The sequence below is a fragment of the Octopus bimaculoides genome, chromosome 25, assembly GCF_046866305.1.
Source record: "Octopus bimaculoides isolate indiv1 chromosome 25, ASM4686630v1, whole genome shotgun sequence".
Lineage (NCBI taxonomy): Eukaryota > Metazoa > Mollusca > Cephalopoda > Octopoda > Octopodidae > Octopus > Octopus bimaculoides.
The window spans coordinates 36,027,575-36,053,678 of record NC_142952.1 but is presented as its reverse complement, the minus strand read 5'-3'; the positions used below and the strand labels follow the sequence as shown (position 1 = coordinate 36,053,678).

At 38.4% G+C, this 26,104-nt stretch overlaps 1 protein-coding gene across 1 annotated transcript; it reads left to right on the top strand.

Moving 5' to 3' along the window:
- Positions 1–243: 243 nt before the first annotated feature.
- LOC106884197 (cystathionine gamma-lyase) lies at positions 244–24,805 on the top strand. The gene is made up of 12 exons (XM_089341668.1): positions 244–596; positions 11,973–12,054; positions 14,040–14,135; positions 14,476–14,582; positions 15,942–16,073; positions 17,410–17,467; positions 18,136–18,213; positions 19,076–19,228; positions 19,647–19,768; positions 21,400–21,452; positions 22,966–23,104; positions 23,755–24,805. The coding sequence occupies exons 1-12, from the start codon at positions 435–437 to the stop codon at positions 23,764–23,766; spliced, it is 1,194 nt and encodes a 397-aa protein (XP_089197794.1). The 5' UTR covers positions 244–434; the 3' UTR covers positions 23,767–24,805.
- Positions 24,806–26,104: the final 1,299 nt, after the last annotated feature.

Sequence of the window (26,104 nt, the reverse complement as noted above, 5' to 3'; positions counted from 1 at the left end):
CCCTTATCCCGTCAGACCAATTTTATCAAACGTGGCATTTTCGAAGACGGCGATGATGATGATGGGAATGGTATTATTTGAGGAATATTTCAGATGCTATTTCTCACAGTTGCATAGGGATTCCTTCGTTGATTCTACCGACGCTATTGCTCGCTAGCATTAGCGATAAAGAGTAAAAATACATTAAATAATTGCGACTATCATAAATCTTGTACGTAAACAGCTGCAACACGAATATTAATCAGCAGCAGCAGTAACACCACAGCCACCTACAGTCCTTTTCTACTCTGTCAGTTGGTGTACTCACAACATATCACCAAGTCAGTCACAAGCAGTCTCTCTTTTTTGAAACCTAACCGAAGATATTGTCCCTCGTCGCTTTTAAACCCCCAAAAGTTTCTCTTTCTTCGTTGTTCGTTCTCGCTAGAAAGGTCATGTCTACAAACCACGGACACGAATTTGGTAAACCGTTCCCCAATTTCGCTACAAATGCTATCCACGTGGGCCAGGAACCGGACCAATGGAACTCCAGGATGGTGGTTCCACCCATCACTATGTCCACAACATTTAAACAGAAAGAACCAGGAAACACTTATGTAAGTAAAAGAGACAAAATTAATTAACGCTATCTTCTTTGTTATTCGAATTTCTTCTAACGTGAGGGAGCAAGGTTTCACATCGTAACAGTGAAGGTCCCAAGTCGATTACACCCCTCCACATATATACTTCTCTGTCTGTCTCTATATGTGTGTTTATATATCCTTACTCTAACTATACAGTATGCTTAATATATATATAAGTATGTATGTTCAAGTGAGGTTGTATTCTTTTAAAAACAAGTTCGCGCGGGGTTACTTAGTACTGAAAATGATTTAATGGGTCGTGTAGAATGGAAACGTCGAGTTTCCTCTAACGATATATTCAAAGACTGGTTGAATACACCGTTAGAGGAAACTCGAAGTCCTAGTTAATACACACATGTATGTACGTCGGCGAGCTGGCAGAACCGTTAGCACAACGGGCGAAATGCTTAGCGGTATTTCGTCTGCCCGCTACGTTCTGAGTTCAAATTCCGCCGAGGTCGACTTTGCCTTTCATCCTTTCGGGGTCGATTAAATAAGTACCAGTTACGCACTGGGGTCGATATAATCGATTTAATCCGTTTGTCTGTCCGTGTTTGTCCCCTCTGTGTGTAGCCCCTTGTGGGTAGTAAAGAAATAACACATATGTATGTATGTTTATATAATCGGATTGTTACCTAACACTCCGTTGTACACCTGGCGCAAAACCAATTGGTAAGAGCAGCCGCGGTGGATATATATACTGTACACTTCGGGTCATATATTTATATGTGGGCGTGGGGCAGAATGGCGAGATTTTTTACTGCATTTTTGATTTTGAGATAAAATATATTTTTTAGAAATGTTTATTACCTTACAAAACTTATATCACCCTTGGAGAAGGCCTTCCCTAAATACATTAAAAATATTCTAACATAATCTGAACACTATTAAACCTTGGGAGAGGCATTATGCCGGTAATAAACACACGTACTGGTTCGATCCTTTATTTATTTAATAAATAAAGGACCGAACTTATTTATTTAATAAACAAAGGATCGAACCAGTGCGTGTGTTTATTACCGGCATAATGCCTCTCCCAAGGTTTAATAGTATTTCTTTCAACATACGTATTCACATCAAGAATCTTGCACACCAAATACACATACGAAATATAATCTGAACACTATTTCAGAAAATCATCGATTTTTTTTTTTTTTATGAGCATATAAAAGACAAATGTGGGTGGGGCAAAATGAGTAAGACAAGATAAGGTAAATTTGCCGCTCCAAATCGCCAGAATTACATTTAAAAACACACACACATTAATATCCACTTCGACAGAGGTGAGGGATACGTACCCCACCCATATTTGGCGAAACAAAAACCCTAACCCTATAAATACCGGGTGTGCGTATTTACTTTCGCCTCCACTTTTAGACAATCAGAGATGCAAAAAAAAAAAAAAATAATAATAATAATCAAAGTCAAATGGAAGAAGCTTAGGGAAAAATGGCACCATGATATGAAATCAACAAAACTTGGGGGCGGAGGTAAAGTATGCGCACACCACCCATTTTCAGTGTAACCCTATAACCGCCGAAAACGGGTGGTGTGCGCATTCTTTACCTCCGCCCAAAACTTGATTATTTAGTCGAGTTTTTTTTTTTTTTGTTATCAAAAGACAAAAGAAAACATTCTTTATAGCTTCATCACGATTTTCTGGAGTGTCATCTTCGTGATATATTTATGCACCGAACCGTGAAAAAGAAGAATTTTAATTTGTCATTACTCATTTTACCCCATTTTAGACCCCCCCCCCTCGCCAATTTCTGAAATTTGAAAATTATCAAATTAGACATTTAGTGTGGGGAAAAAAATGGATTTGGAATCCAGCAGAGAAAAGAATATATATTGTTAAATACCAAAAATTATCCAGGTATTTTATTAGTAAGGTCAATTACAATCGGGTGAACGTTGAGGAAAGATTTCTCGAAAAAAGAGGACCGGCCGGTCACCTGACCATGTTTCGGACTCCCTTCAACAACAATTATGCTGACCAATTTTTACTCCTAAATATAAAGTAGCAATACAAAATGATGATCCAATATCTGTCAACTAATGATTTCAAACAGGTTGGGAGAAAATAACAAGAAATTAGCAATTACTCATTTTACCCCGTTTACTAATTTTGCTCAACTCTCTAACATTGTAAAAAGCTTTTTTTCAAATGCAATAATTAAAAAAAAAACGCGAAAACCTGACCATGTACCTTTATTCAACTGATATCTATCTATCTAGTATACACGCTGTCCATACATGCATATATATACACAGGTGGGTGCAAAAGTAGGTTACGAAAAAGAAAGCTCGTACACCCCGTTTTTTTTTTTTTAAATATATAAAAAAAGGAACATTAAAATTTACGATAAAAGTATTTATCAAAAATGAGGCTAACTTTAAATTCTTTTTTAGATAAAAATAGAGTATTGTAGGTGTTTTCTTTTTTTTTCTTTTCATAACTGTACCCCTGTTTTTGCAACCCGCCTGTACATTGTTATATGTTCTCGGTCTCAAGCTGTTCGTTAACAACAGCCTCTGAATACTAAATCTAGGGGACGGACCTCTTAGAAACGACATGCTAGTCTCTTGGCAAATGTTTGTCTACCTACCTACCTACAACTAAATCACTTTGGTTCCCCTCCACTGACTCCTAAACTATTTACTTTTATTTACTGCACGTGTAGAATCTCTGAATGTCTAAGGCTTTTCTTTTTTAAGTGTAAAATACATCCCGTGTGAAACGGTAATTATAATTTAGATTAATAATTTTAGCAGTTTCCATATTCATTAATGCAAGGTGAGGATTTATTTGTAGATCAGTGGAAGTAGCGTGGCGTTACTATGTGGTTGTGGCGGTCATGTTTCGTAGTAGGAGGTCGTCGTTTGTGGACAGAAAGGGGCAACATTATATGCTTCAGCCACATTTAGGTAGTAAATATACTTCACCATGCCGTGCTGCTACTGTTTATATCTCGCTCAGAGATTTATTATTCCTTATATATATATATAAATATATATATATATATATATATATATATATAGCAATCCCTGGCCATATTGCGGTTCACCTATCGCGGTTTATTATTTAAGCTTACCTCGATTCCTCCATGGTGTTGTTTTGTATTTATGATAAAATAAATATATTCAAATTATAGAAATAATACAAAAAGAATATACAGTACTGTCCCCGTAACTTGGCGGTTCGACAAAAGAGAGTCCGATACGTTTGGGACGTAACACTCGCGATAGTCGAGGGATTACTGTGTGTTTAAACAGGAATTCAATTTTATGTGGACGACCTATCCCTGACGTCCAACAAGAGGTTATACGCCAACGGTCATTGGTCACTCTTATAAATATAGCTTACTTTGAAACGTCGTAAGTGATGGTCACTTGACGAAACTGCTGCAACGAGAATGCATAATTGCATCCAGAGCAACGTGTAGTTGCTGCAGTAGAAGCATATGTCGGTGATTGCTAAATATGGTGTAGAAAACTTTTTAATAAGAAAAAAACGTTTTGGTTGTGAATAAATCTCCACTCTTGGTTCTTAATTATATAGAGGTGCAGGTGTGGCTTCTCAACCACATGGTTCTGGGTTCAGTCCCACTGCATGGCACTTTGGGCAAGTGTCTTCTATAGCCTCTGGTTGACCAAAGCCTTGTGAGCGGATTTGATAAATGGAAACTGAAAAAAGCCCATTGTGTGTGTGTATATATATATATATATATATATATATATATACATATATATATATATATATATATATATATATGTATTTGTTTGTGTGTTAGCGTTCGCCCCCCCCCCCCCCCCCATCGCTTGACAACTTGGTGTGTTTACGTCCTGGTAACTTACCAGTTTGGCAAAAGAGTCCGATAGAATAAGTACTAGGTTTACAAAGAATGTCCTGGGGGTCGATTTGTTCGACTAAAGGTGGTGCTCCAGCATGGCCGCAGTCAAACGACTGAAACGAGTAAAAGAGAAGATCTATACAATACACCCACCACCTGTTTGTTTCTCTGGTTCATTCTCTCACCTGCTGCTCTGTCTCCCTCTTCTGCTAAAAATAGCAGGAGAGAGAGAGAAATGGTTCGTATATTTCTTCGTTTTAGGTAAACATTTTGTTTTCACATGCAAAACAAAGGCACTGCACATGTGTGTGTTTGTGACAGAGAGAGAGAGAAGGGGGGAGTGAGTGAGGTGACAAGTCATTTGAAATGATATTTTTGATGTTTTGTATATTTATTTTCTTTTAAAATAACGATACAAAACATTGTTTGTTTAACTTTGTTATTGCATCATCAACATTCTCTCAACGTGTGTGTGTTTATGTTTTAATATTTTGCCCAGGCATTGCTATGCTATTGACTGATATGTTTTATAGACATATACTCGCTTACTCTTTTACTTGTTTCAGTCATTTTGACTGCGGCCATGCTTGAGCACCGCCTTTAGTCGACAAATCGACCCCAGGACTTAGTCTCCGGAAGCCTAGTACTTATTCTATCGGTCTCTTGCCAAACCGCTAACTTTCAGGGACGCAAACACCCCCCCCCCCCATTGGTTGTCAAGCGATGTTGGGGAAACAAAAACAAACATATACACACACATATGCACATATATACATACATACGACGGTCTTCTTTCAGTTTCCGTCTACCAAATCCACTCACAAGGCTTTCGTCGGCCTGCGGCTATAGTAGAAGACACTTGCTCAAAGTGCCACGCAGTGGACTGAACCTGGAACCATGTATTTGGTAAGCAAGCTATTTACCACAAGAGAATGAGATGACAAAGGAATAAGCGATTATCTTGTGAATTTCATTAGCTTACAATTGTTTCTGCTTTAAGATTCAGTGAACTTGTAGTTGAGTGCCTGAGTAACACCTTATGACCTCAGCAGAGCCTCAAACATGAAGTGTAAGCTAATGTTCATAAAACAATTGTTTATTCCATTGTCATCTCAAACAAGAGATGAGAAAAAAAAAAACTTTTGGTATTATATTTCCACCAATTCTTCAAAATATATTTATACATATGCATGCAACCACTGAAAATTTCTGACCTCGGAAAATTCTGGTCAGGGAAAATTATTTAGTTTGCCCCTCTCTTTTCCTTTAATATAAAGACTAACATTGGTAAACGATTCCTGTTTCTCCTGGACAAACACTTTCCAGAAACTCACAGATACAGGCAAATATTTAAAAGGCGTTCTGTGAAATTATCCTATAGCTGCTGCCCCAATATGAAGAATATCATTATAAGTGATCAATAGCAAGAGCCTGAATCCAGTTGCAGCTGTTGTGACCCAGAATGGTGTCCACTTGATCAATGATGTATAATTAAATCTGTCATATGTGAGGCAGAAGTTACTGTAACCCTAAATAATGATACAACTGATAAGAAAACCTATATTAGATTATGTGAAGGTGAATCTGAAAAATTGCTCTGCCAATCATATATAGCCTCCTTCTGACATCAGGACAAAAGTAAAGCTACAACATTGGCCAGTTACGTATGGAGTTTGAAAGATAACGAAACACTGCATGTGATTAAATGGAAAGTAATTGAGAAAACCATTCCTTATGAGAATGGATTGAATAAATGTAGGCTTTGTTTAGCTGAAAGAGTACAAATCTTGTCCAGATCTAAGATCCCTAACTCTCTATTGAACTCCCAGTCAGAAATTTTCAGTGATTGCTTTCATATCCTGAAGGATGGAAAACAAATTTAATATTGGTGCAATCCAAACTCTGAATGCAAGAAACTGGAGTAAATACCACAAGTTATTTTGTCTGATGCTCTAATGACTTTGTCAATTAGGTACGAGAGAGAGAGAGCAAGAAAGGAGAGAGAGAGAGGGATGAGAAAGAGAGATTAACACTGAAGGACATGGAAGTGTAGGTTGGCGATAAGAAGAGAGAAACACATGTTATGGAAGAAGAGAAGAGACAAAGTGAAAAAGTTAAGCGAGAAAGAACAACAGAGTTAAACATGCAATAAAATGAAATGAGAAAGAAGGGAGTAAGAGAGGGGAAGGAGGTCATGAGTAGGAGGCGTGGTGGTGGTGGTGGGACTAAACCCCCTCCTCCAGAGTCCTTCAGCTAACTTTGGTCTCCTCTCCACGGCCAACTTTCCAGAAGAGCAATTGTTTATTATCAGCTTTTTTTTTATGCTCCTTCTATTGAAAACGTTTTATGCTGACCTGTCTGCAATTATTGTTTCTATAAAAGTGACAATCTGGCCACAGCCACCACCACCACCAGCACCACCAACTGTTCTGTGAGTTCATCTGTCTAACCAGATGTCTCTTCAGGCTTGCTTGTTAAAATATTTACATAAATAAATCTGTGGGGGTGGAGGAAGAGGTGTATGTGTAATTGTAAACATGAAAAGAAATGGCTTTTCTGATAATTTTCCCAATTTAACGATTAAATGTTTATAAATTCTAACTGTTGTTTCCCCCTTAAAGGCTGGATGATGGAGGCTCGACTTAGCCATGTTTTGGTGAACTACATCTACCATCATTATGATGGATATCCAAGCTACCCAGAAACAGCTGTTGGACTTATAACACCCCTTTCTTTCATCCTCCTTAATTTTCTCTGTCATTTGTACTGGATCCATTAATATGTTTATTTATTTATACATAAAAATTCATCATGTGAAAGTCTCTACTTTTTGATTAATCTGTTTGAATGTATTCACATATCTATATATATATAAAAATGAGAATGTCTGTCTGTCTGTCTGTCTGTCTGTCTGTCTGTCTGTCTTTCTGTGAATCCCTAAAACTCGAGAACTACGCAACCAATTTCATTCAAATTTTACACATGCCTTACTTAGGGTTCCAGTTGTGTTTTAGTCAAAAAAAATTATTAACTTCTTGCAGAGTTCGAGCACACGGCAACATAATATCTCCTCCACTATTTAAGTATTACGTGTCAAAAGTGAAACAAAAACACTCATGTCAAATACTTTCACTTTAAAAATGAAAGTATTCCACTAACTGAAACAATCACATTTCGATACTGTAGTGACAGATACTTTCACAGAGAGAGAAAGAGAGAGACAAAAAGAGAGAGAGAGAGATGTATATGTATACATATACATGTATATGTACACCATTTCGATACTGTAATGACAGATACTTTCAGAGAGAGAGAGAGAGACAGAGAGATGTATATGTATACATATAGATGTACACGTATATGTATATATATATAGATCTATACATACATGTATATGTATACATATGTGTAGATGTATATATATATATAGATGTACATGTAATATGTACACATATATACATGCATACAGATATATATACATATATACACCCATCACACACACATACACATGCACACAAACACACACATTAGTCATTTGTTTTCTTATCCAAAAGTACTGAATGGATCTTTATGAAATTTGGAAATTATATTCTTTGCATAACGGCCATAACTCCCATGAAAATTCATATATTTTTGATGTTGATGAAATTTTAACCCGAACATAACAGATGAGCATTATTTAGAAAATGATGTCACACGTTATCGAAGCTACCATTCTTTCTGGATGTGCAAAAGGGGATGACGTCTTTATTCCAAGAATTCCTCTTACTCCATCAGGAGCAGACATTCCTTTTACATTCAGAAGACTACAATTCCCCCTTCGTGTGACTTTTGCCATGTCCATAAACAAATATCAGGGTCAAACACTGTCTGTAGCTGGTCTTCTCTTGGAAGAGCCCTGCTTCTCACATGGACAACTGTATGTTGGCTGCTCAAGAGTGGGCAGCAACAAAAAACCTATTTGTATATGCTCCACAAGGGAAAACAAGGAACATAGTTTACAATGAGGTGTTATAATCACAACAGCAAGAAAGTATGTACATGATCACCTTCTTTTACGAAACTTCATTGACTTTCATATATTTATATTGATATACATATATATACGTGTGTTTGGGTGCGTGTGTGTATATACATCTCTATATATAAAGATGATGCGTAGTCTAGACGGCGTTTTTAGATTTCATTATTCTCTTTAACCCGGGCAACGCCGGGTATTTCTGCTAGTATTTTATATATCAAACCCAAGCTGTTTCATTCAGTTTGTTTATCTGCACAATTGCCTCTCTCTGTATGTGTGTATATGTGTATGTGTGTGTGCGTGTATATATATACCTTATTTAAAAGCTGCAGAAATATAACAAAAAGCTGTTACTTGGAGTTTCACGTTCCCGTTCATTGGACAGTTTTGTTATGCAGAACCACGCTAATAGTTTGAGTGAAATTTAGAATTTCTTGGTTTTCTGTGAATCGATTTTCATAAAACTTTTTCCAGCTGCTTTGCACCCCATGGCAACACCATTGTTACGTTTTCATTATTCTGTGTAGCATCCTTTCTTTTTAATTTCAGATTCTTCAGTTTTGGGTGAACCATGCTAATTGCTTTTCAATGAAAATAGCCCATCTAGACAGTCTCTTTTTTTTTTCCAGAACATGAGGGGTAATGATAAATATTAAGCATATGTTGAGCATATATTTAACAGAAAACCATATTATAACATTTATTGACATAAGGGGCAACTCCCTCTGTTGGGCTTCCACCAACTGGAGAAATGCCGATACTTTTATCAGGCTTTCACACAGTTTCCGTCTATCAAATTTCATCCTTGAAGGCATCGGTCAACCTATGGCCATGATAGACAACACTTGCTAGAAGTTCCACACTGTAGGATTGAACCTAGAACAACCAGGTTTTGTGGAGAACTTCTTAAACACACAGCCATATTTATTGCCAACTTGGTGAGTGACATGATGATGATGATGATGATGATGGTACCCATGATGGTTGTAATGATGACAGTGATGATGATGATGACTTAGATATCCTTACATGTGAAAGGTTTCAAGTGAAGATAAGAAGTTGTTAACCTGAATTGCTCATTTTATGTTAATTAGTTCTCACTTATCATCAAAGAATAACCACCACCAACAACATGATGATGACGATGACCACCATCACGACTATGATGACCACCACCACCCACTCATTTTTTTCTCTATAAAAGGACAGACATTTATGTGCAACACACACACACTCACATGCACACACACACACACACACACGTTGAGTTTTGTTATTACATGATCAAGAATAACAATGTCAAGAGGTAATCAAACGACTACAAAGGGTGGGGGGTGGGGGGGTGAAGTGGAGGATGTCTTTTCGTCTGCAGAAAGGTTGGAGTGGGGTGGGGGAGGGCAGTGTAAATGGTAAACATTGATTATGTAATATACATGGGTTGAACTGCCTGATGGTATTGGATGGCATGATTTCTCCAGCTGGATGCCTTTCCTAATATGCCAACCACTTCACAGATTGGTCTTTTTACCATCATTTTGTGAATACTAAGAAAAAGAGAAGGCAAGTTGTTTACACTGATCCCCAGCACTCAATTTGTACTCATTCTATCGACCCCACCCCCACCCCGCCACTCCCTTACAAAAGGGTGACAGGCAAAGTTGACCCCGCAAAGATGATAGGCGAAGTCAGCCATGGTGGCATTTGAACTTGGAACAAAAAGCCAGAAGAAATGTCACCATGCACTTTATCCAGAATGCTAACGATTCTGCCAGCTCGTCACTTTGACATCAACAAATGTATTTATTTCTTTATTGCCCATAAGGGGGATAAACATAGATGGGACAAACAAGGACAGACAAAGGGATTAAGTTGATTACATTGAGTCCCAGTGCATAACTGGTACTTATTTAATCAACCCCGAAAGGATAAGTTGACCTCAGTGGAATTTGAACTCAGAACGTAATGGCAGACAAAATACTGCTAAGCATTTCGCCCAGCATGCTAACAATTCTGCCAACTCTCCATTCTATCAAGATATATTAACACCATTATTATCCACCCACAAAATGTCATCATCATCAAAGTCAACCCGTTATCACCTTTCTCTTTTCGTTTCCTTGTTATTCAGACTTAAACAAATATTAACTTCCTTATATTACAGGGGTGGGGGTGGGGAGTGGGGGCATAAATGTATTTTCCTGTCGATGATTATTGTTAAACAAACAGTTGGAAACGTCTTTGCCGTTACCAGACATTCCTGGCTGTCAGTCGGTGCATGGCACGACATCTGCAGCTGAAGTTTAGAGTGTGTCATGTGATTCTCTGTAATCAAGCAGAGTTTGTCTTCGGTGTCAGTCAGTATTTAATGTTAAGTTTCACCCGTGTCACCCATCATCATCGTCATCATTTAAAGTCCGTTTTCCATGCTGGTATGGGTTGGACGGTTCGATAGGAGCTGGTGAGCCAGAGAATTGAACCAGGCTCCTTTTGTCTGTTTTAGCATGGTTTCTGTGGCTGAAAGCCCTTCCTAATGCCAACCACTTTCCAGAGTGACCTACTGCTAGCATTTAGCCATGACAAAATGTGAGGAGAGAGTATAAAACGGTTGGCAGAGAAGCAGAGATAAAGGCTGAGAGGACCTTGGTGGCCTGGTCCCCTCTCTGCTATTGGTGTCAAGTTTAAACATATTCGATCCATTCTGTAAAGTGGTTGGTGTTGGGATGGCATTAGAAATGATGACAAAAATGGTATGTATGAACAGTATACCCACCATGACTACCCGTCTGATAAGGGTACACCAGGCACATGCATCACAACCACATGTGTGTAACATGGTGATCTCATATCAATATAAACAGCGCATGACCTTACAGACGGGGCCCAGATAGAATTTTCTTCAGGTCGAGTAGCCCATCCCACTCAAAAGGTCCCTGGATAAGGGTTGTTTAAGGACGATGAATGAAACACTCATGTTTCTAAAGTTGAATTATTCAAACCCAAAGAACTCCTCTCAACACATGGCTATGATGCTCCCCCACTACTTCTGCTCGTGATCAGAGATGCACATATCGTCAGCCACCAAGGGACATGCTCAACTGGTTATGGTCAAGCAACTGACAAGCAAATCTGTGGTATTGAGCAGAATATTTCTGTTTTTTGGTTATTTCTGTTTTTCTTTGTATCTTCTTTTAGTGTTTCTGTTTTTTGTAGTTTGTCAATTCTGTTTCGTGTTTTATTTAAATATTTTTCATCATTTCTTTCTTTCCATGTCCTTGTTTTATTTTTTTTAATTTTTACCATTCTTGGACGACTGTGTCATTCTTGTTTCTCCCACCATTTTTCTTTTCTAGTTTTGCCTCTTAACCATTTTTGTTTTATTTTCATTGTTCCTCCTATCCGCCACCCCACCCTTTTTTCTTTGTTCTTTCCCCCCTCCTCAGCATCATTCTCTCCATTCTTTTATTCCTGCCACAGGGCTTCGACTATTCAAGAAGTGGTAACCCAACCAGGAACTGCCTCGAGAAGTGCATTGCCTCACTCGAAGGAGCCAAACATGGTGAGTACCACCTGCTTTGAGATTATTTCTTGGTCTTTCGGTACCTTTAGGAAGGTCTGTCATGTAAATATTTCAGGATTAGATTTTTGGTTTAAGATCATCACTTGGTTCTTTGAGGAGGGTCTACCATGTTGTAAATATTTGTGGGGTTTGGGTGCACATCTCTGGTTTGATAACTTCACTCCTTTCCTTTCACCCATCACAGAAACTCCTTTAAAGGGTCAAGGGCACTGCCCTTTCTTCCTTAATTAAGTCACATAAAATGAAAATACTCCTTGTAAATACTGCTTTCAAATTTTGGCACAAAGCCTGCAGTTTTGGGGGCAGGGATAAGTTGAGTATTTCATCAACCTTGAAAGGGCGAAAGGCCAAGTTGACCTTTGCCAAATTCGAACTCCATAGCATTTTACCTGGCATGCTAATGAGCCTGCCAACACCTCACCTTACTGTCCTTTTATGCGAGTGGAAAGGAGTACATCTGATAACACGAATTCCTTATAAATACCACATAGTGAAACGAGTACGTCTCATATAAATTATACTTCTTGTAAAGATGGTTGTGTTTGTTCCTACCATGACCATCCTGTCTTACTTTATAAACAATATATTCAAAACTACATTTTACCTGAAGTCATTCCATTTTTTCCGTCCCACCGCCCCCAAGTTGGTAAAGTGTGTGGATCGAGAGGAATTTGACTGTGATATCTAGCAAATTGAGCAACCACATAAAGGCTTCTTTGTTGAATTGTATTTGTATGTGTTTGTATATCTGCATGTTTATCTGTGTGTGTGTTTGTGTGTGTTTACTCGTGTGTGTATGTGTCAGCATATTTAGGTGAATGTTATGTGTCCATATGTATATCTGTTTGTGCTGGTGTGTGTGTGTATATGCCTACATGTTGTTTACCTCTCTATTTTCCTATACGTATGTTTACCTGTTTGTGTGCTTCTGTGCTTATCTGGAAACGTCTGTCTGTTTGTCTCTCTGTACTTGAAATTCAACCTACAAGCACCTTTCTTTATCCTCTACATTTTTTTTTTTTTTTTGCTTTTCTTTTATTTTTTTTTGTTGTAGTTTTTGCCCAGATCTTCACCTGATTATATAACCACCTCTACTGCTACTACTACTACTACTACTACTACTACTACTACTACTACTACTACTACTACGAGCAAGCTTAGAAAACAAACAAAATAACCCCTCCCCCCTCCAGTTTGTTACAAAAATCATTTGGCCTAGATGTGTGTGTGTGTTTGGTGCAATTCATTTTAATAATAATGGTCCTTTTGTAAATAGGGGGTCATTGGCAGTGAAAAGGATGGGGACTTCATAATGTAGAAGTCCCATTACTGGATCATGTTGGTGGTGTTGGTGTTAATGTTGCTGCTCTTGTTTTTGTTTAACCCCAGGCCAGCACAGTAGGTCATGTTGATCTACAATCAAAAGTATGTCAACCCTGACCATTTCTGAAAAACTACCTTCCCTTGATAAAATTGTCTGGTTGATCGACAACACTTGAAAACAGCCATGAATTAGGCCAGTCAAAGATCCTTTGGCAGCAGGTCTTTCAAGATGACCTGAAGATATCTGACATTATGTAGAATGGATGTGAAAGTGTAGAAGTGGCTGGAGTTTGGTTCCTCATTTGCTGAGCAACACAGGAGAACCAAAATTAGAAAAAAACCTGATTAAACCTCATTTACTGACATTAAACAAACTTTGCCCTATTTTGTCCCTAATTAAAGACCCCAACTGCCAAAACTCCTTATTTACAGTCAGTTCCACTCAGTTTGCAATTTTTCTTTATGATAAACAAAAATATTACTCTTTAAGAGGAACTCTAGGAGTGGTGGTCACTTACAAAAACTGTTACAACGAAAAAAACAAAATCATATGAAGCAAACAATTATGCTAATTTTTTATGTTTTTTTTTTGTTTGTTTCTTTTTTTTTTTTTGTTTCTTTATTTTTTTTTTTGTTCCCAGCGTTGTGCATGGCTTCAGGTTTGGCAGCAAATGATTTGGTAACAAGATTATTAAAGGCTGGAGACCACATTGTCAGTATGGATGACATGTATGGAGGTAAGTGGTGGATCATTTGGATTTTATGCCTACCTAAAGTTCTCTGATAACATATATATACATATATATATATATATATATATATATATATATATATACAAGGGTGTCCCAAAAAGATGTACTCACTCTTTGACTTCCTCAGTACTCGTGCATTTTGTGTTCCAAGCTGATGTTTATTGATATACACACAATCCTAAAAAGTTAAATTAAATTCAGGAAAATAAATTGTAGAAACGACTTTGCAGACAGAAGATACTCTTCCTGGCATTTGATCCCTAGTTTTCAAGTAAGGTCCCAATATATCCCAGTGTTCTTCCTTTTTTCTTCTTATCTACTGCAGGAACTAATCGTTACTTCCGTACAATGGAACAGCTTGGAATCTCAATTACGTTTGTCGATGCCACCGACATTAATAAGTTTGCGGCAGCATTTCAAGAAAACACAAAGGTAAGGGGGATTGGGAGGGAAGAAGGGGGTGGGGGTGGGGCAATGTTTTTTTGTTCTTTGTTTGATTTTTTTTTTTTGTTTCTTTCAATATCCTTGTTTTGTCTTAGAACAGTTCTGTTGATTTCACTTATTCTCACCCTTCCCACTCCACCACCATCTTTTTATTTTCTTAGTATATTACTGGTATAGTTGGTTCTTTCTTGCCTTTAATCCTTCAACGCGGAGTATAGGCCACTTATAATTGAATTCCATGTCGTATAATTTCTCGCTTCTGTACTTATACTCTGCCATGAATGTCCCCCTTTCTCTAGTTCCTTTTATGTTGATCTACACCACATGTTCTTAGGCCTACCCCTCTTTCTATATCCATCTGGATTCCACTGTAAAGCACTTTTCGCTACATTTGTTGTGTCTTTTCTAATTGTGCTACCAATCCACTCCCACTTTTTCATAAATATTTGCTCCCTAATCGAAACTTGATTCGTTCTTTGTCATAGCTCCATATTGCTTATGTGTTCGGTCCATCTGATTTTAAGTATACTACGCAAGCATCTGTTGATGAATGATTGTATTTGCTTATTTGACTTAACTGTTGTTCGCCATGTCTCAGCCCCATACAATAAAACCGCTTTTACATTAGTGTTAAAAATTCTTATTTTGTTCTTTATTGAAATTACACTTGTGCTCCATACTTTTTTTAACAGGTAGAAAGCGACCGTTGCCTTACTTATTCTCGTCTTAATATATTCTTAGAAACAGTGGATCGATGATAGATCAGTTCCATTAGAGTTTTCATTTTGGCTTTCTAACAATACTTGGTGAACATTGAATCTGACCCTTAGATTTACCTGGCAACCAAGATATCATCTGAGAACTGACCCAGGGAGTGATGATTTGAAGTAGTGGTAGAAAGCCAAAATGAAAAACTCTAATGGAACTCGTCTATCATCAATCCACTGAATCTAGTGACCATCCCTTATTAATTAGCCATCATTTTACCCACTTCGTTGTAATAGCCACACTGTTTATCATTTGCTGGTCGTAGAAATTTCATTCATTTATTTCCAAAGAGGTGTGTGTGTCCTCTAAGTAGTTACAACATTGGACTCACAATCAGAGGGTTTGGGTTTCAATTCTTGACCCAGGCGGCACGTTGTGTTCTTGTGCAGAACACTTCATTTTTATGCCACTTCAGTCCACTCAGCTGAAAATGTGATGCTGATCTTGTGATGGGCTCGCATCCCTTTCAATGGGGGTGGTACTGTTATTCTCAGTTGCAGCTCTACCCTAAGCTTCAAATAAACCTATTTATTCATTTTTCTCTTTTTTTTTACGTATTTATTTCCTTTGTTTTTGCAGCTTGTTTGGATTGAGACTCCCACCAACCCCTTAATGAAAGTAGTTGACATTGCTGCTGCTTGTAAAGTGACCAAAGAGAAATCCGATGCTGTTGTTGCTATTGACAACACATTTTGCTCTCCTTACTTCCAGGTAAATTCCTTTTTTCCATTTTCCCTTTAATTTCTTTCAGCATTCTTAAAATCCTTACCGACACAATCTACAATCTACACCAAATTTGATATTAAATATTCGATTTTACTTGCAGGCCGTGAGCTGGCAGTGTTGTTAAAACATTGGATGAAATACCTAATGACGTTTCAATCCATTGTGATAGGAGTTCAAATCCCATTGGAGCTGACTTTGCATTTCATCTTTTTTGGGGATGATAAATTGAATACCAGTTGAGCTTTTGGGGTTGACGTAATCGACCGATCTTTTCCTTCTAGAATTTCTGGCCTTGTGCTAAAATTTGAATCCTATATCAGATTTGCTTGACATAGCAGCTGAATCTTCCTCAAGCCACACTCTACTGTTTAAAAAAATGGGAAACAGTGAAATATTAGGTCCATAAGAGAAGGTCCAATCGTGACCATCCCATCTTTTATTCCGACATTATCGCTTGTGTTCTTTTTTTCTTGTACAATAATAGTGTGATTTGGTTGTCAGTCGACCATGTAAATACTGCCATTATTGTTGTTTAACCTTTAAACAACCCCGACTGAATAAAATGTTCCAGCCATGACCATCTCGTCTATTTTGGAAGGTGGGAGTCGAGTGTTACCTAGAGCAATATTATTTACTGTTTTAATTGGAATGTTGATGTGTAATTTAAGGGGAATGTGGCTGTTATTTTCAGCAAACCTTACATCTCCATTTTGAAGTAAATAACTCTGGATTCAAGGGAGGCTACTCTAAACACTCTCTTAATTCGTAAGTTCGATTAAAAATATATTGGTGTTTCATCACCGAAAACCGCGTTAATTATTATCAATTAACTTTACTAATTAATAAGGACAATTAAATCTCTGTCAAGGTCTTGTGTAATTGTTGTTGTTGTAGATGACCTCGAAAAACAAAGTCAACAAAATTCTTTTCTGATTCGGAGTCAATAGGTGTTTGCTTGAGTGAATTTATCTGCTTTTTACTGTAAAGCGGTTCATTGCTCCACAAACTGGTCGCTGATCAATTGTGAGTAGACTGTCTTCCTATCCCGTGAAGGGAAGTGGAGCCAGTGATCTCTCCCTTATAACACACCATAAAATGGGAGCTAAACAGGATTCCTAATTCAATAAATGGTGAATCAACATTGTGTAGGCATTGTGTAGGTTCTTTTGATCCTAAGGGTTAAACCCTTGAGCAAGAAACTTAACTACACATAAAAACATAACATTATTAACCTCGATGTTGTTTCAACTCTCTGTATTTCCTTTGAAACTTTGATCTTTTTGTTTGCTATTTTTTTTCTCATTTTCCTCATTTATTTTAGCGACCCTTGGATTTTGGTGCTGACATTGTGGTTCATTCGATGACCAAATATATGAATGGTATGTATCATTATTATTATAATTATGGCAGTGAGCCAGCACAATCATTAACATGCTGGGCAAAATGCTTAGCAACATTTCGTCTGTCTTTACGTTCTGAGTTCAAATTCCACCGAGGTTGACTTTGCCTTTCATTTTTTCAGGGTCGATAAGTATCAGTGAAACGCTGGGGTCGATGTAATCGACTAGTCCCCTCCCGCAAAATATCAGGCCTTGTGCCTTTAGTAGAAAGGATTATTATTATTATTGAGTTTCTTATTTTGGCACAAGGCCAGCAATTCTGGTCTTAGTGGGATTTGAACTCAGAACATTAAGAGATACCACAAATTCCATAAAACATTTTGAAGTTTTTGTTATTTCTTCTGATTCTTTCATCTGCAACTATGGAGACGTGGGCATTAAATTAATGATGATGATGATGGTGATGATGCCCTCCCAGTATGTGGCCTTGTGTTTAATGGAGTGACTGTCAATTCACTTGAAGGGACAGAGGGAAGGGCTTTGCTGTTGTGTCTTTCCTTCTTTTACAAATCAGCAAATAAAAATAAAATAATAAAAATATTTTAAAAACGAAAAAAAAAGCATCACCTGCTCCTCCCCCACTTCCCCTCCCCCGCCTCTTGCATGGAGCCTTCTTGTTACTAATCCTCGTTGCTCTATTCTTTCAGGTCACTCCGATGCAGTGATGGGCTGCATTGCACTCAACGACGACAAAATAGCAGCAAGGTTGCGATTCCTACAAAATGGTAAAACTCAAAGAATTTCTTCCTTCAATCTGGCATTTTGCAGCTGTGTGTGTGTGTGCGTGTGTATCAAAATCGAGCCGAATCTGACAGCTGGCATCCATGCCAACCTCTCCTTCATTGCACACTAAACTCTGCTTGCGAAGACCTGTTGGGGCAAGAGAAATCGTAATTGAACCATACTCGATGACTGGCACCGCGCCAGTGGAGCACTAACAGCACTGTCTGAGCGTGTTTATTGCCAGAGCAGTTGTCTGGCTTCTGTGCTAGTGGCCCGTAAATAGCACCATTTGAGCGCAATCGCTACCGGCGTTGCCTTCTAGCACTTGTGCTGGTGGCACGTTAGAAAATCATTCAAGCAAGGTCGTTGCCAGTGCCGCTGGACTGGCTCTTGTGCAGGTGGCATGTAAAAAACACCTTTTTGAGTGTAGCTGTTGCCAGTACCGTGTGACTGGCTCTCATGCCGGTGGCACGTAAAAGCACCCACTACACTCTCAGAGTGGTTGGCGTTAGGAAGGGCATCCAGCTGTAGAAACTCTGCCAGATCAGATTGGAGCCTGGTGCAGTCATCTGGTTCGCCAGTCCGCAGTCAAATCGTCCAACCCATGCTAGCATGGAAAGCAGTCGTTAAACGATGATGATGATGTGTATGTATATTATAGGAGAGAAAGAGAGGAAGTTTGAGTGTTGGCAGGGTGTACATATATATCTGTGTGTGTATATATATATATATATATATATATATATATATATATGTATGTATATATATATGTTTGTATATATTGTATGCGTGTATATAATATCCACCCTTATCTACAAGCATGTACCCCTATTACGTAACTGAAAGTCTCCCTTTTTTTCACAGCTTGTGGTGCCGTCCCTTCCCCTTTTGACTCTTATCTTGTGAATCGGGGACTGAAGACTCTTCATGTCCGAATGAAGGAACACCAGAAAAATGGTTTGGCAGTGGCAAAGTTCTTGGAGAATAATCCACGGGTGGTGAAGGTTCTACACCCAGGTAGGACAACGATAACTTCTGGGTCTTTGTTTTTCTTTTTTGTTTTTCTGTTATTTCTGGATCAACTGAAAGAAAGTGTGTGTGTGTGTGTGTGTGTGTGTGCGTGCTGAATATGGGTGAAAGATAAATCAAACAAAAAAAAAACATGGGTGTTTGAGAAAAACTACTTTCTTATCTCCCCCCCCCCATCTCTTTCACCCACACTTTTTCTCTCTCTCTCTCTTAGTCTATTTCCTTCCCTCTTTCCCCTTAAACACACAAACTTTCTCATATACTCTCTCTCACACTCTCTCTCTCATGTAGTCTCTCTCTCTCTCTCTCTCTCATATAGTCTCTCTCTCTCTCATGTAGTCTCTCTCTCTCATGTAGTCTCTCTCTCTCTCTCATGTAGTCTCTCTCTCTCTCCGTCTTCCCACAGGCCTCCCCTCTCATCCTCAATACGAACTGGCCAGACGACAGATGCGAGGATTCAGTGGAATGGTGTCTCTCTACATCAAAGGTGGAATTGAAGAATCCAAGAAATTTCTCCAAAACTTAAAGGTAAATTCCTTCTTCCCTGCCATCCATCTCTTATTCACATCACAGTGTCTTACCTCTGTGATCAATGACCCAGGGTTAAACAGTAATTGCCTTATTTCTGCTTCTCTCTCTCTCTGTGTTTCTCAGATCCCATTGCTTACCCCCCCCCCCCACCTGCATTTCTATCTGTATCTCTTCTCTCTCCCTTTCTCTCCAGAGTTCCATGTGGCTGTGTGGTAAGAAGCTTGCTTCCTAACCACATGGTTCTGGGTTCAGTCCTACAGCGTGGCACCTTGGGCAAGCGTCTCTTACTACAGTTTCGGGCCGGCCAAAGTCTTGTGAGTAGATTTGCTAGTCGGAAACTGAAAGAAGCCCGTCGTATATATATATATATATATATATATATATATACACATACACATGTATGTGTCTGTCCCCTCACCATTGCTTGACAATGGATGTGGTGTGTTTATGTCCCTGTAACTTAGTGGTTCGGCAAAAGATACAAATAGAATAAGTACTAGGCTTACAAAGAATGTCTTGCGATCGATTTGTTCGACTAAAGGCGATGCTCCAGCATGGCCGCAGTCAAATGACTGAAACAAGTAAAAGAATAAAAGAAAAAATGTTCTCAGTCATTTTTATGTTGTTAATTCCATTATAGACCCACGTCATATTAGAAGTTCTGGGATTCGTTGGTAGTAAGGTGACCCTACGAGAAAAACGAACCTTAATAGGGAATGGTAAAAGAATTCGGTCGAAACGAGGCCTTCGTTAAACTGGAATTTCTTAAACCTTGTCTATGGTGTCTGATAGATTTGTCAGTGCCAAACCGTTTAAAGACAGCCTGGATTTGTTTAATCTCATGAAATTTAACTTTATGGAAATAAAAGAAAAGATTAATAGAGATATATAAGTTTAAATTGGTGAGGTGAGTTGGATGGGAATCTCTTTGAGACACGAAATGCGTTTTAAAGATCCTCTAAAAGATAACGAAAGCGAAAAGATGACGCTTTTAAGAATTCGGATACTAAATTGTGTAAGGGAAGCAACTCTGGAATAGACAAGGGAAGTCACTCATGCTGCACTGCCTTAAAAGCTTTTTTTTTTTTTTAAACTTTTAGTGAATTCGGATGATAGGGAGAGTGATCCTTTCTTGGGCCCACGAAAGTGGGGGAAGGAGGTCTCCCTAAGCCGCAAAACCTATCCTGAATGCTTGCAACTATCTGTCCTCTATTATAACACCTTTACCAAAAAAAAATTCACAACTTAAATTCTGGGGTTAATTTTCTTAATTAAAAACGTGGTGAATTGGCAGAATCGTTAGCATTCTGGGCGAAATGCTTAGCAGTATTTAATTTGTCTTTGCATTCTGAGTTCAAATTCTGCCAAGGTTGACTTTACCTTTCCTCCTATTTGGGGTTGATAAATACCAGTTGCGTACTGGGGTCAGTCTAATCGACTGGTCTCCTTCCCCAAAATTTTGGGCCTTGGGCCTAGAATAGAAAAGAATTTGTTTGATTAAAACCCTCAGACCAATAACTGAAATGAATAAAAAATAAAAACTAACAGAAGTTTGTACCATTGAAAATCTAATTATTTTAATTATTTTAATTAATTGCAATGTGTTCTTGGATTTATTTTCTTTCTAGCTTTTCACAACAGCTGAAAGTTTAGGAGGCTTCGAAAGTCTTATTGAATTACCGTGAGTTGCATTTAATATTTATTATTCAGCATTTAACCCTTTTGTTACCATATTTCTCCTGAGATACTTTGTTTTTCTTTCAAGGAATTTTAAATATAAAAAATTTAGTAAAATAACTTCGTTATCAATAAGCTAGTAACATAAATTGTGACTAAGGTTTAGTGGAAGGTTTTAATTCAGAACTTTTGAAAACCAGACATACTACAGAGGCAGTTTCAGGTGCGTTGGTTTGAAAACGGTTAAACCAGCCAAAATACTCTCCCTGTTTTATGCTCAAACCTGTTAGATCTGACCTCTCACACCAATCCTACAATATCATTTAAAAAATTAAGTTACCATAATCAAAATTCTGAAGTTACAATGTAATGCAGGATTGATTCTAAAAGAATAAAGATAGCATTAACGTTTGACCGAAATAATCAGAATTCTTAATGTCAAACTTCTCCGTTCCTCTTTGTACATTGTTCTGGTCTCTGTAAAGAAGCTGTAAACGTTTCAAAGATGTTGGACAGGGCCATACCCTTCCTTTGTTAAGAACTCAATTATGGCACAGTGCTTCTGCTTGCAGCTCATGTTTTGCCTGCAAAGAAGAGAAACCGGAACATCAGTCAATATAACGAAAGAATTATTCAAATTGCATAAATTGGTTGAAAGTTTTTTGTCAGTTAATAAAAAAAAACTGCCTAGTTTTGCCTTCCTTTCTGTGTACCTTTTGTATTTCATTAGTTTTAAGGGGGCGAGCTGGCAGAAACGTTAGCACATCGGGTGAAATGCTTAACGGTATTTCATCTGTCTTTACGTTCTGAGGTCAAATTCCGCCAAGGTTGACTTTGCCTTTCATCCTTTCGGAGTCGATTAAATAAGTACCAGTTACGCACTGGGGTCGATGTAATCGACTTAATCCCTTTGTCTGTCCCCTCTATGTTTAGCCCCTTGTGAGCAATAAAGAAATATTGCCTTTCATCCTTTCGGGGTCGATAAATTAAGTACCATTTATATACTGGGGTCGATTTAATCGACTGGCTCCTCCTGCCAAATTTTGGGCCCTTGTGCCTAGAGTAGAAAAGATTTATATGTAAAGTGGTGGCGATGGTGATGGTGATGGTGGGGATGGTTGGTTCATTTAAAAACTTCAAAAATTAATTTCACACAATGTGAAATGAAAAATTTCAAGTCCTCGAATCTGAAATTCCCATCTTTGCCAACTCGTCCCCTCTCCCCATGTTTTCTGGAACCATTAATTCTCTGTATCTGTCTCCACCCTTAATCTCCTGCCATCCTCAAACCACTGGTATGCTGTCATCCTTCAACTACCCATCCTGCCCCCACCCTTAACAAAAATAATGTATCTATTACCCTGACACTTTAAACCATCCTCTTTATTTCCTTTTACTCTTAAATCCCTTGACCTCTGCTGCCCACCCCCACTCTATACTCCTCAGCCACCCCCACTCTATACTCCTCAGCCACCCCCTTTAAACGTTTCTTTCCTGTTCTCTTTCCTAATCAATAGAGCAATTATGACTCATGCGTCCGTCCCAGAATTTCAAAGAGTGCAGCTCGGTCTTGGAGATAATTTGATCCGATTATCTGTTGGAATTGAATGTGAAGAAGATTTAATTGCAGATATTGACCAAGCCTTGAAAGCAGCTGTAAGTAAAGCAGTTTGGCTACTAATTCTCTTCCTTCTTTGTATTTTATTCATGTTTTTGGCTAAAATATATATATATATATATATATACAGAGAGAGAGAGAGATATGTGTGTATATAGAGAGATAGATACAGAGAGAGAGATAGATACAGAGAGAGAGATAGATACAGAGAGAGAGATAGATACAGAGAGAGAGATAGATACAGAGAGAGAGATAGATACAGATATATATATATATATATATATATATATATATATATATATATATATATATATATATATATATATATATATATATATATATATATATATATATATATATATATATATATATATATATATATATATATATATATATATATATATATATATATATATATATATATATATATATATATATCGAGAGAGAGAGAGAGACGAGAAGAGAAGAGAAGAGAGACAGAGAGAGAAAGAAACTGAGAGAGAGAGGAGAAGGAGACAGTGAGATCTATGTATATGTGTAACCTATGCAGTAGATACAAAAAACAAGGTAAATTTATTTCTCTGAGAATTGAAAAAAAACCTTATTGGATTCTCTCTCTGTTAATTAAATGCACCATTTACCATTTTTGAATATATTACTTTCTAACATTTTCCTTAAATTCTTTCAGATTCCTGAGTAAATCCAGTGAACAACAATAATAAAAACCAAGAATTACTTTGCCAAAACGAACATGAAATACGAAAAAATTACAGAAAATATTCCATTTTCCCATTTTATTTTTCTGAAGTCTTTTATTTTATTTTCGGGGTTCGATCTGTGGACCATGGCCTTGCATGGACATAACCGAAATTTTGTTTTTTTATTTAGTACATACACCGTCACTGCATGGATTTTATTATCAGAATTGATCAGTCCCAAACACTTTATTGAACATGAATTCAAGCTAATGTCAGACATGTTTATCAGAATTTCAAAAGAAACCATGAATTATTGTGGTTTGTAACTGCTATTATGACAGCAGTGACAAGATCAAAGCAACAGGTGCGCTAGCTACAGAGATATTGCAAATGAAATGATAGTAGTGGTGGAATTGTGTGTTGGTGCTGAAAATGGAGGTATGTGTTAATATCATTGGTGTGGATGACAGCATTAGTGTATGTATATACAAATGTATATATATATATCTTTTAGAAGAAAGATTGTTAACGAGGTGCTAAAATCTCTCCTCCTTTTCTGACTTGTGTTTTTTTTTTTTTTTTTTGGCTTCTCATATTTAGAATTAATCAATTTGCCAATTAACTGCCCCCCCCCCCCCCCACTAATTGCTTCTTTAAAATTTGCTTCCGCACAGGATAAAGATCTTTGTGTGGAAGAGTGATGTGTGTACGTGTTTGAAGATATTCCTTTGCTGGAAAAAGGAACTTTTTTTCTGCTGAAACTTCTTGGAAGTCTTTTAAGCAAACTGATGGCGGGAAAATCCCCTTAATTTGCTTCAAAGGTTGACAAGTAGCAACAGAGTGGAGCAAAGAAAATACCACAATCAAAACCTTAATAAACTCTGACACACACACACACACACACACACGCACACAATTATAGTGTTTATGTATAGAGCGGGATCAGAGGTGTTTTATTTATCAGAAATATATTTTGAAATTAAAATAATAAAAATGGAAAATGCATGGAAAGTGGAATAAAAATAAGATTGGTCAAGATAACATTTGTTTCACTGTTTTAATTCTTTAATTTGTTTGTTTTCAGAAGAATTAACCGTAAATGGAGTTTGGTGGAATCTCAAACTTTCTTACATTCAAGAATGAATCATTTCTGTCAAAGAGAATATTTCTTTTTTTTTGTGCCAGGCGGCGCCCCGTTTGTCCGATGTACCGAGAATGGCAAAGAGAGCAGGAGAGGCAATAGATGAGGTTGGTAGAAGTGCAGGTGAAGGAGTCGGTGATGTGATAGGGTCGGTGATGGGTGCTGGTGAGGAGGGTGGTGTTGGAGAGGTAAGGGCAAGTGCGGTAGCGTGGGCGGGAGCAAGGGAACGAGCCAGGTTGGAAGGTTGGGTTGGGGAAGAAGCTGTGGACCAAGAGGTCCCGTAGGTTGTGGGCTCGTTTGAAGGAGGGGTGGGAGGTGGAGGGGTCGGACTGGAGGCGCCGAAAAGCTCGGAGAATGGAGCGTTGGAGTGGTAGGTGAGGGGAAAAGGGAGGCGGGAAACGGCAGGGCGAGTTCGGGGGGAGAGAGCAGATGCACGGTCCACAGAACGTGCTCTGGCAAGGGCGGTGTGGATGGTGGTGGGTGGATATCCTCGCAGGCTAAAGTGGTGAGCCATGAGTTGAGACTGAGTCTCAAAGTCATGGCTGTCGCTACAAAGTCTGCGTAGACGGAGGAATTGGGAATAGTGGATGGAAAGTTTTGTGTTTCTAGGGTGGGAGGAGGAGAAGTTGAGATAGGAGTGTGAGTCTGTGTGTTTGTAGTGGATGGAGGTGCTAAGGGCGGAGTGGAGGATGCTGACCGAAATGTCGAGAAAGGGGACAGAGGTGTCAGAGACAGTACAGGAGAAGTGGAGGGCAGGATGGAAAGACTGAACGAAAGAGAGGAACGAGTCAAGATGTTCGCGGGAGAGTGAGGTGGCACCGATACAGTCGTCGATATACCGACCGTATAGTTCGGGAGTAGGACCAGTGAAACTGGAGAATATTTGGGCCTCAACATAACCAACGAAGAGGTTCGCGTAGTTGGGGCCCATTCTCGTCCCCATGGCCACTCCCGAGATTTGCTGGTAGATATCTCCCGCGAACGAGAAGCAGTTGAGAGATAGGACAAGTTCGGCCAGACGAATGAGTGTGGAGGTGTCGGGTTGTGGGTTGGGGCGTTGGTCTAGGAAAAACTTCAGGGCACGCAGCCCCTCGTCGTGGGGGATCACTGTATAGAGGCTCTGGATGTCTAGAGTGAAGAGAAGCTTAGAAGGGCCGGGAGGGAAAGAGAAAGAGTTGAATAGACGAAGCGCGTGGTTA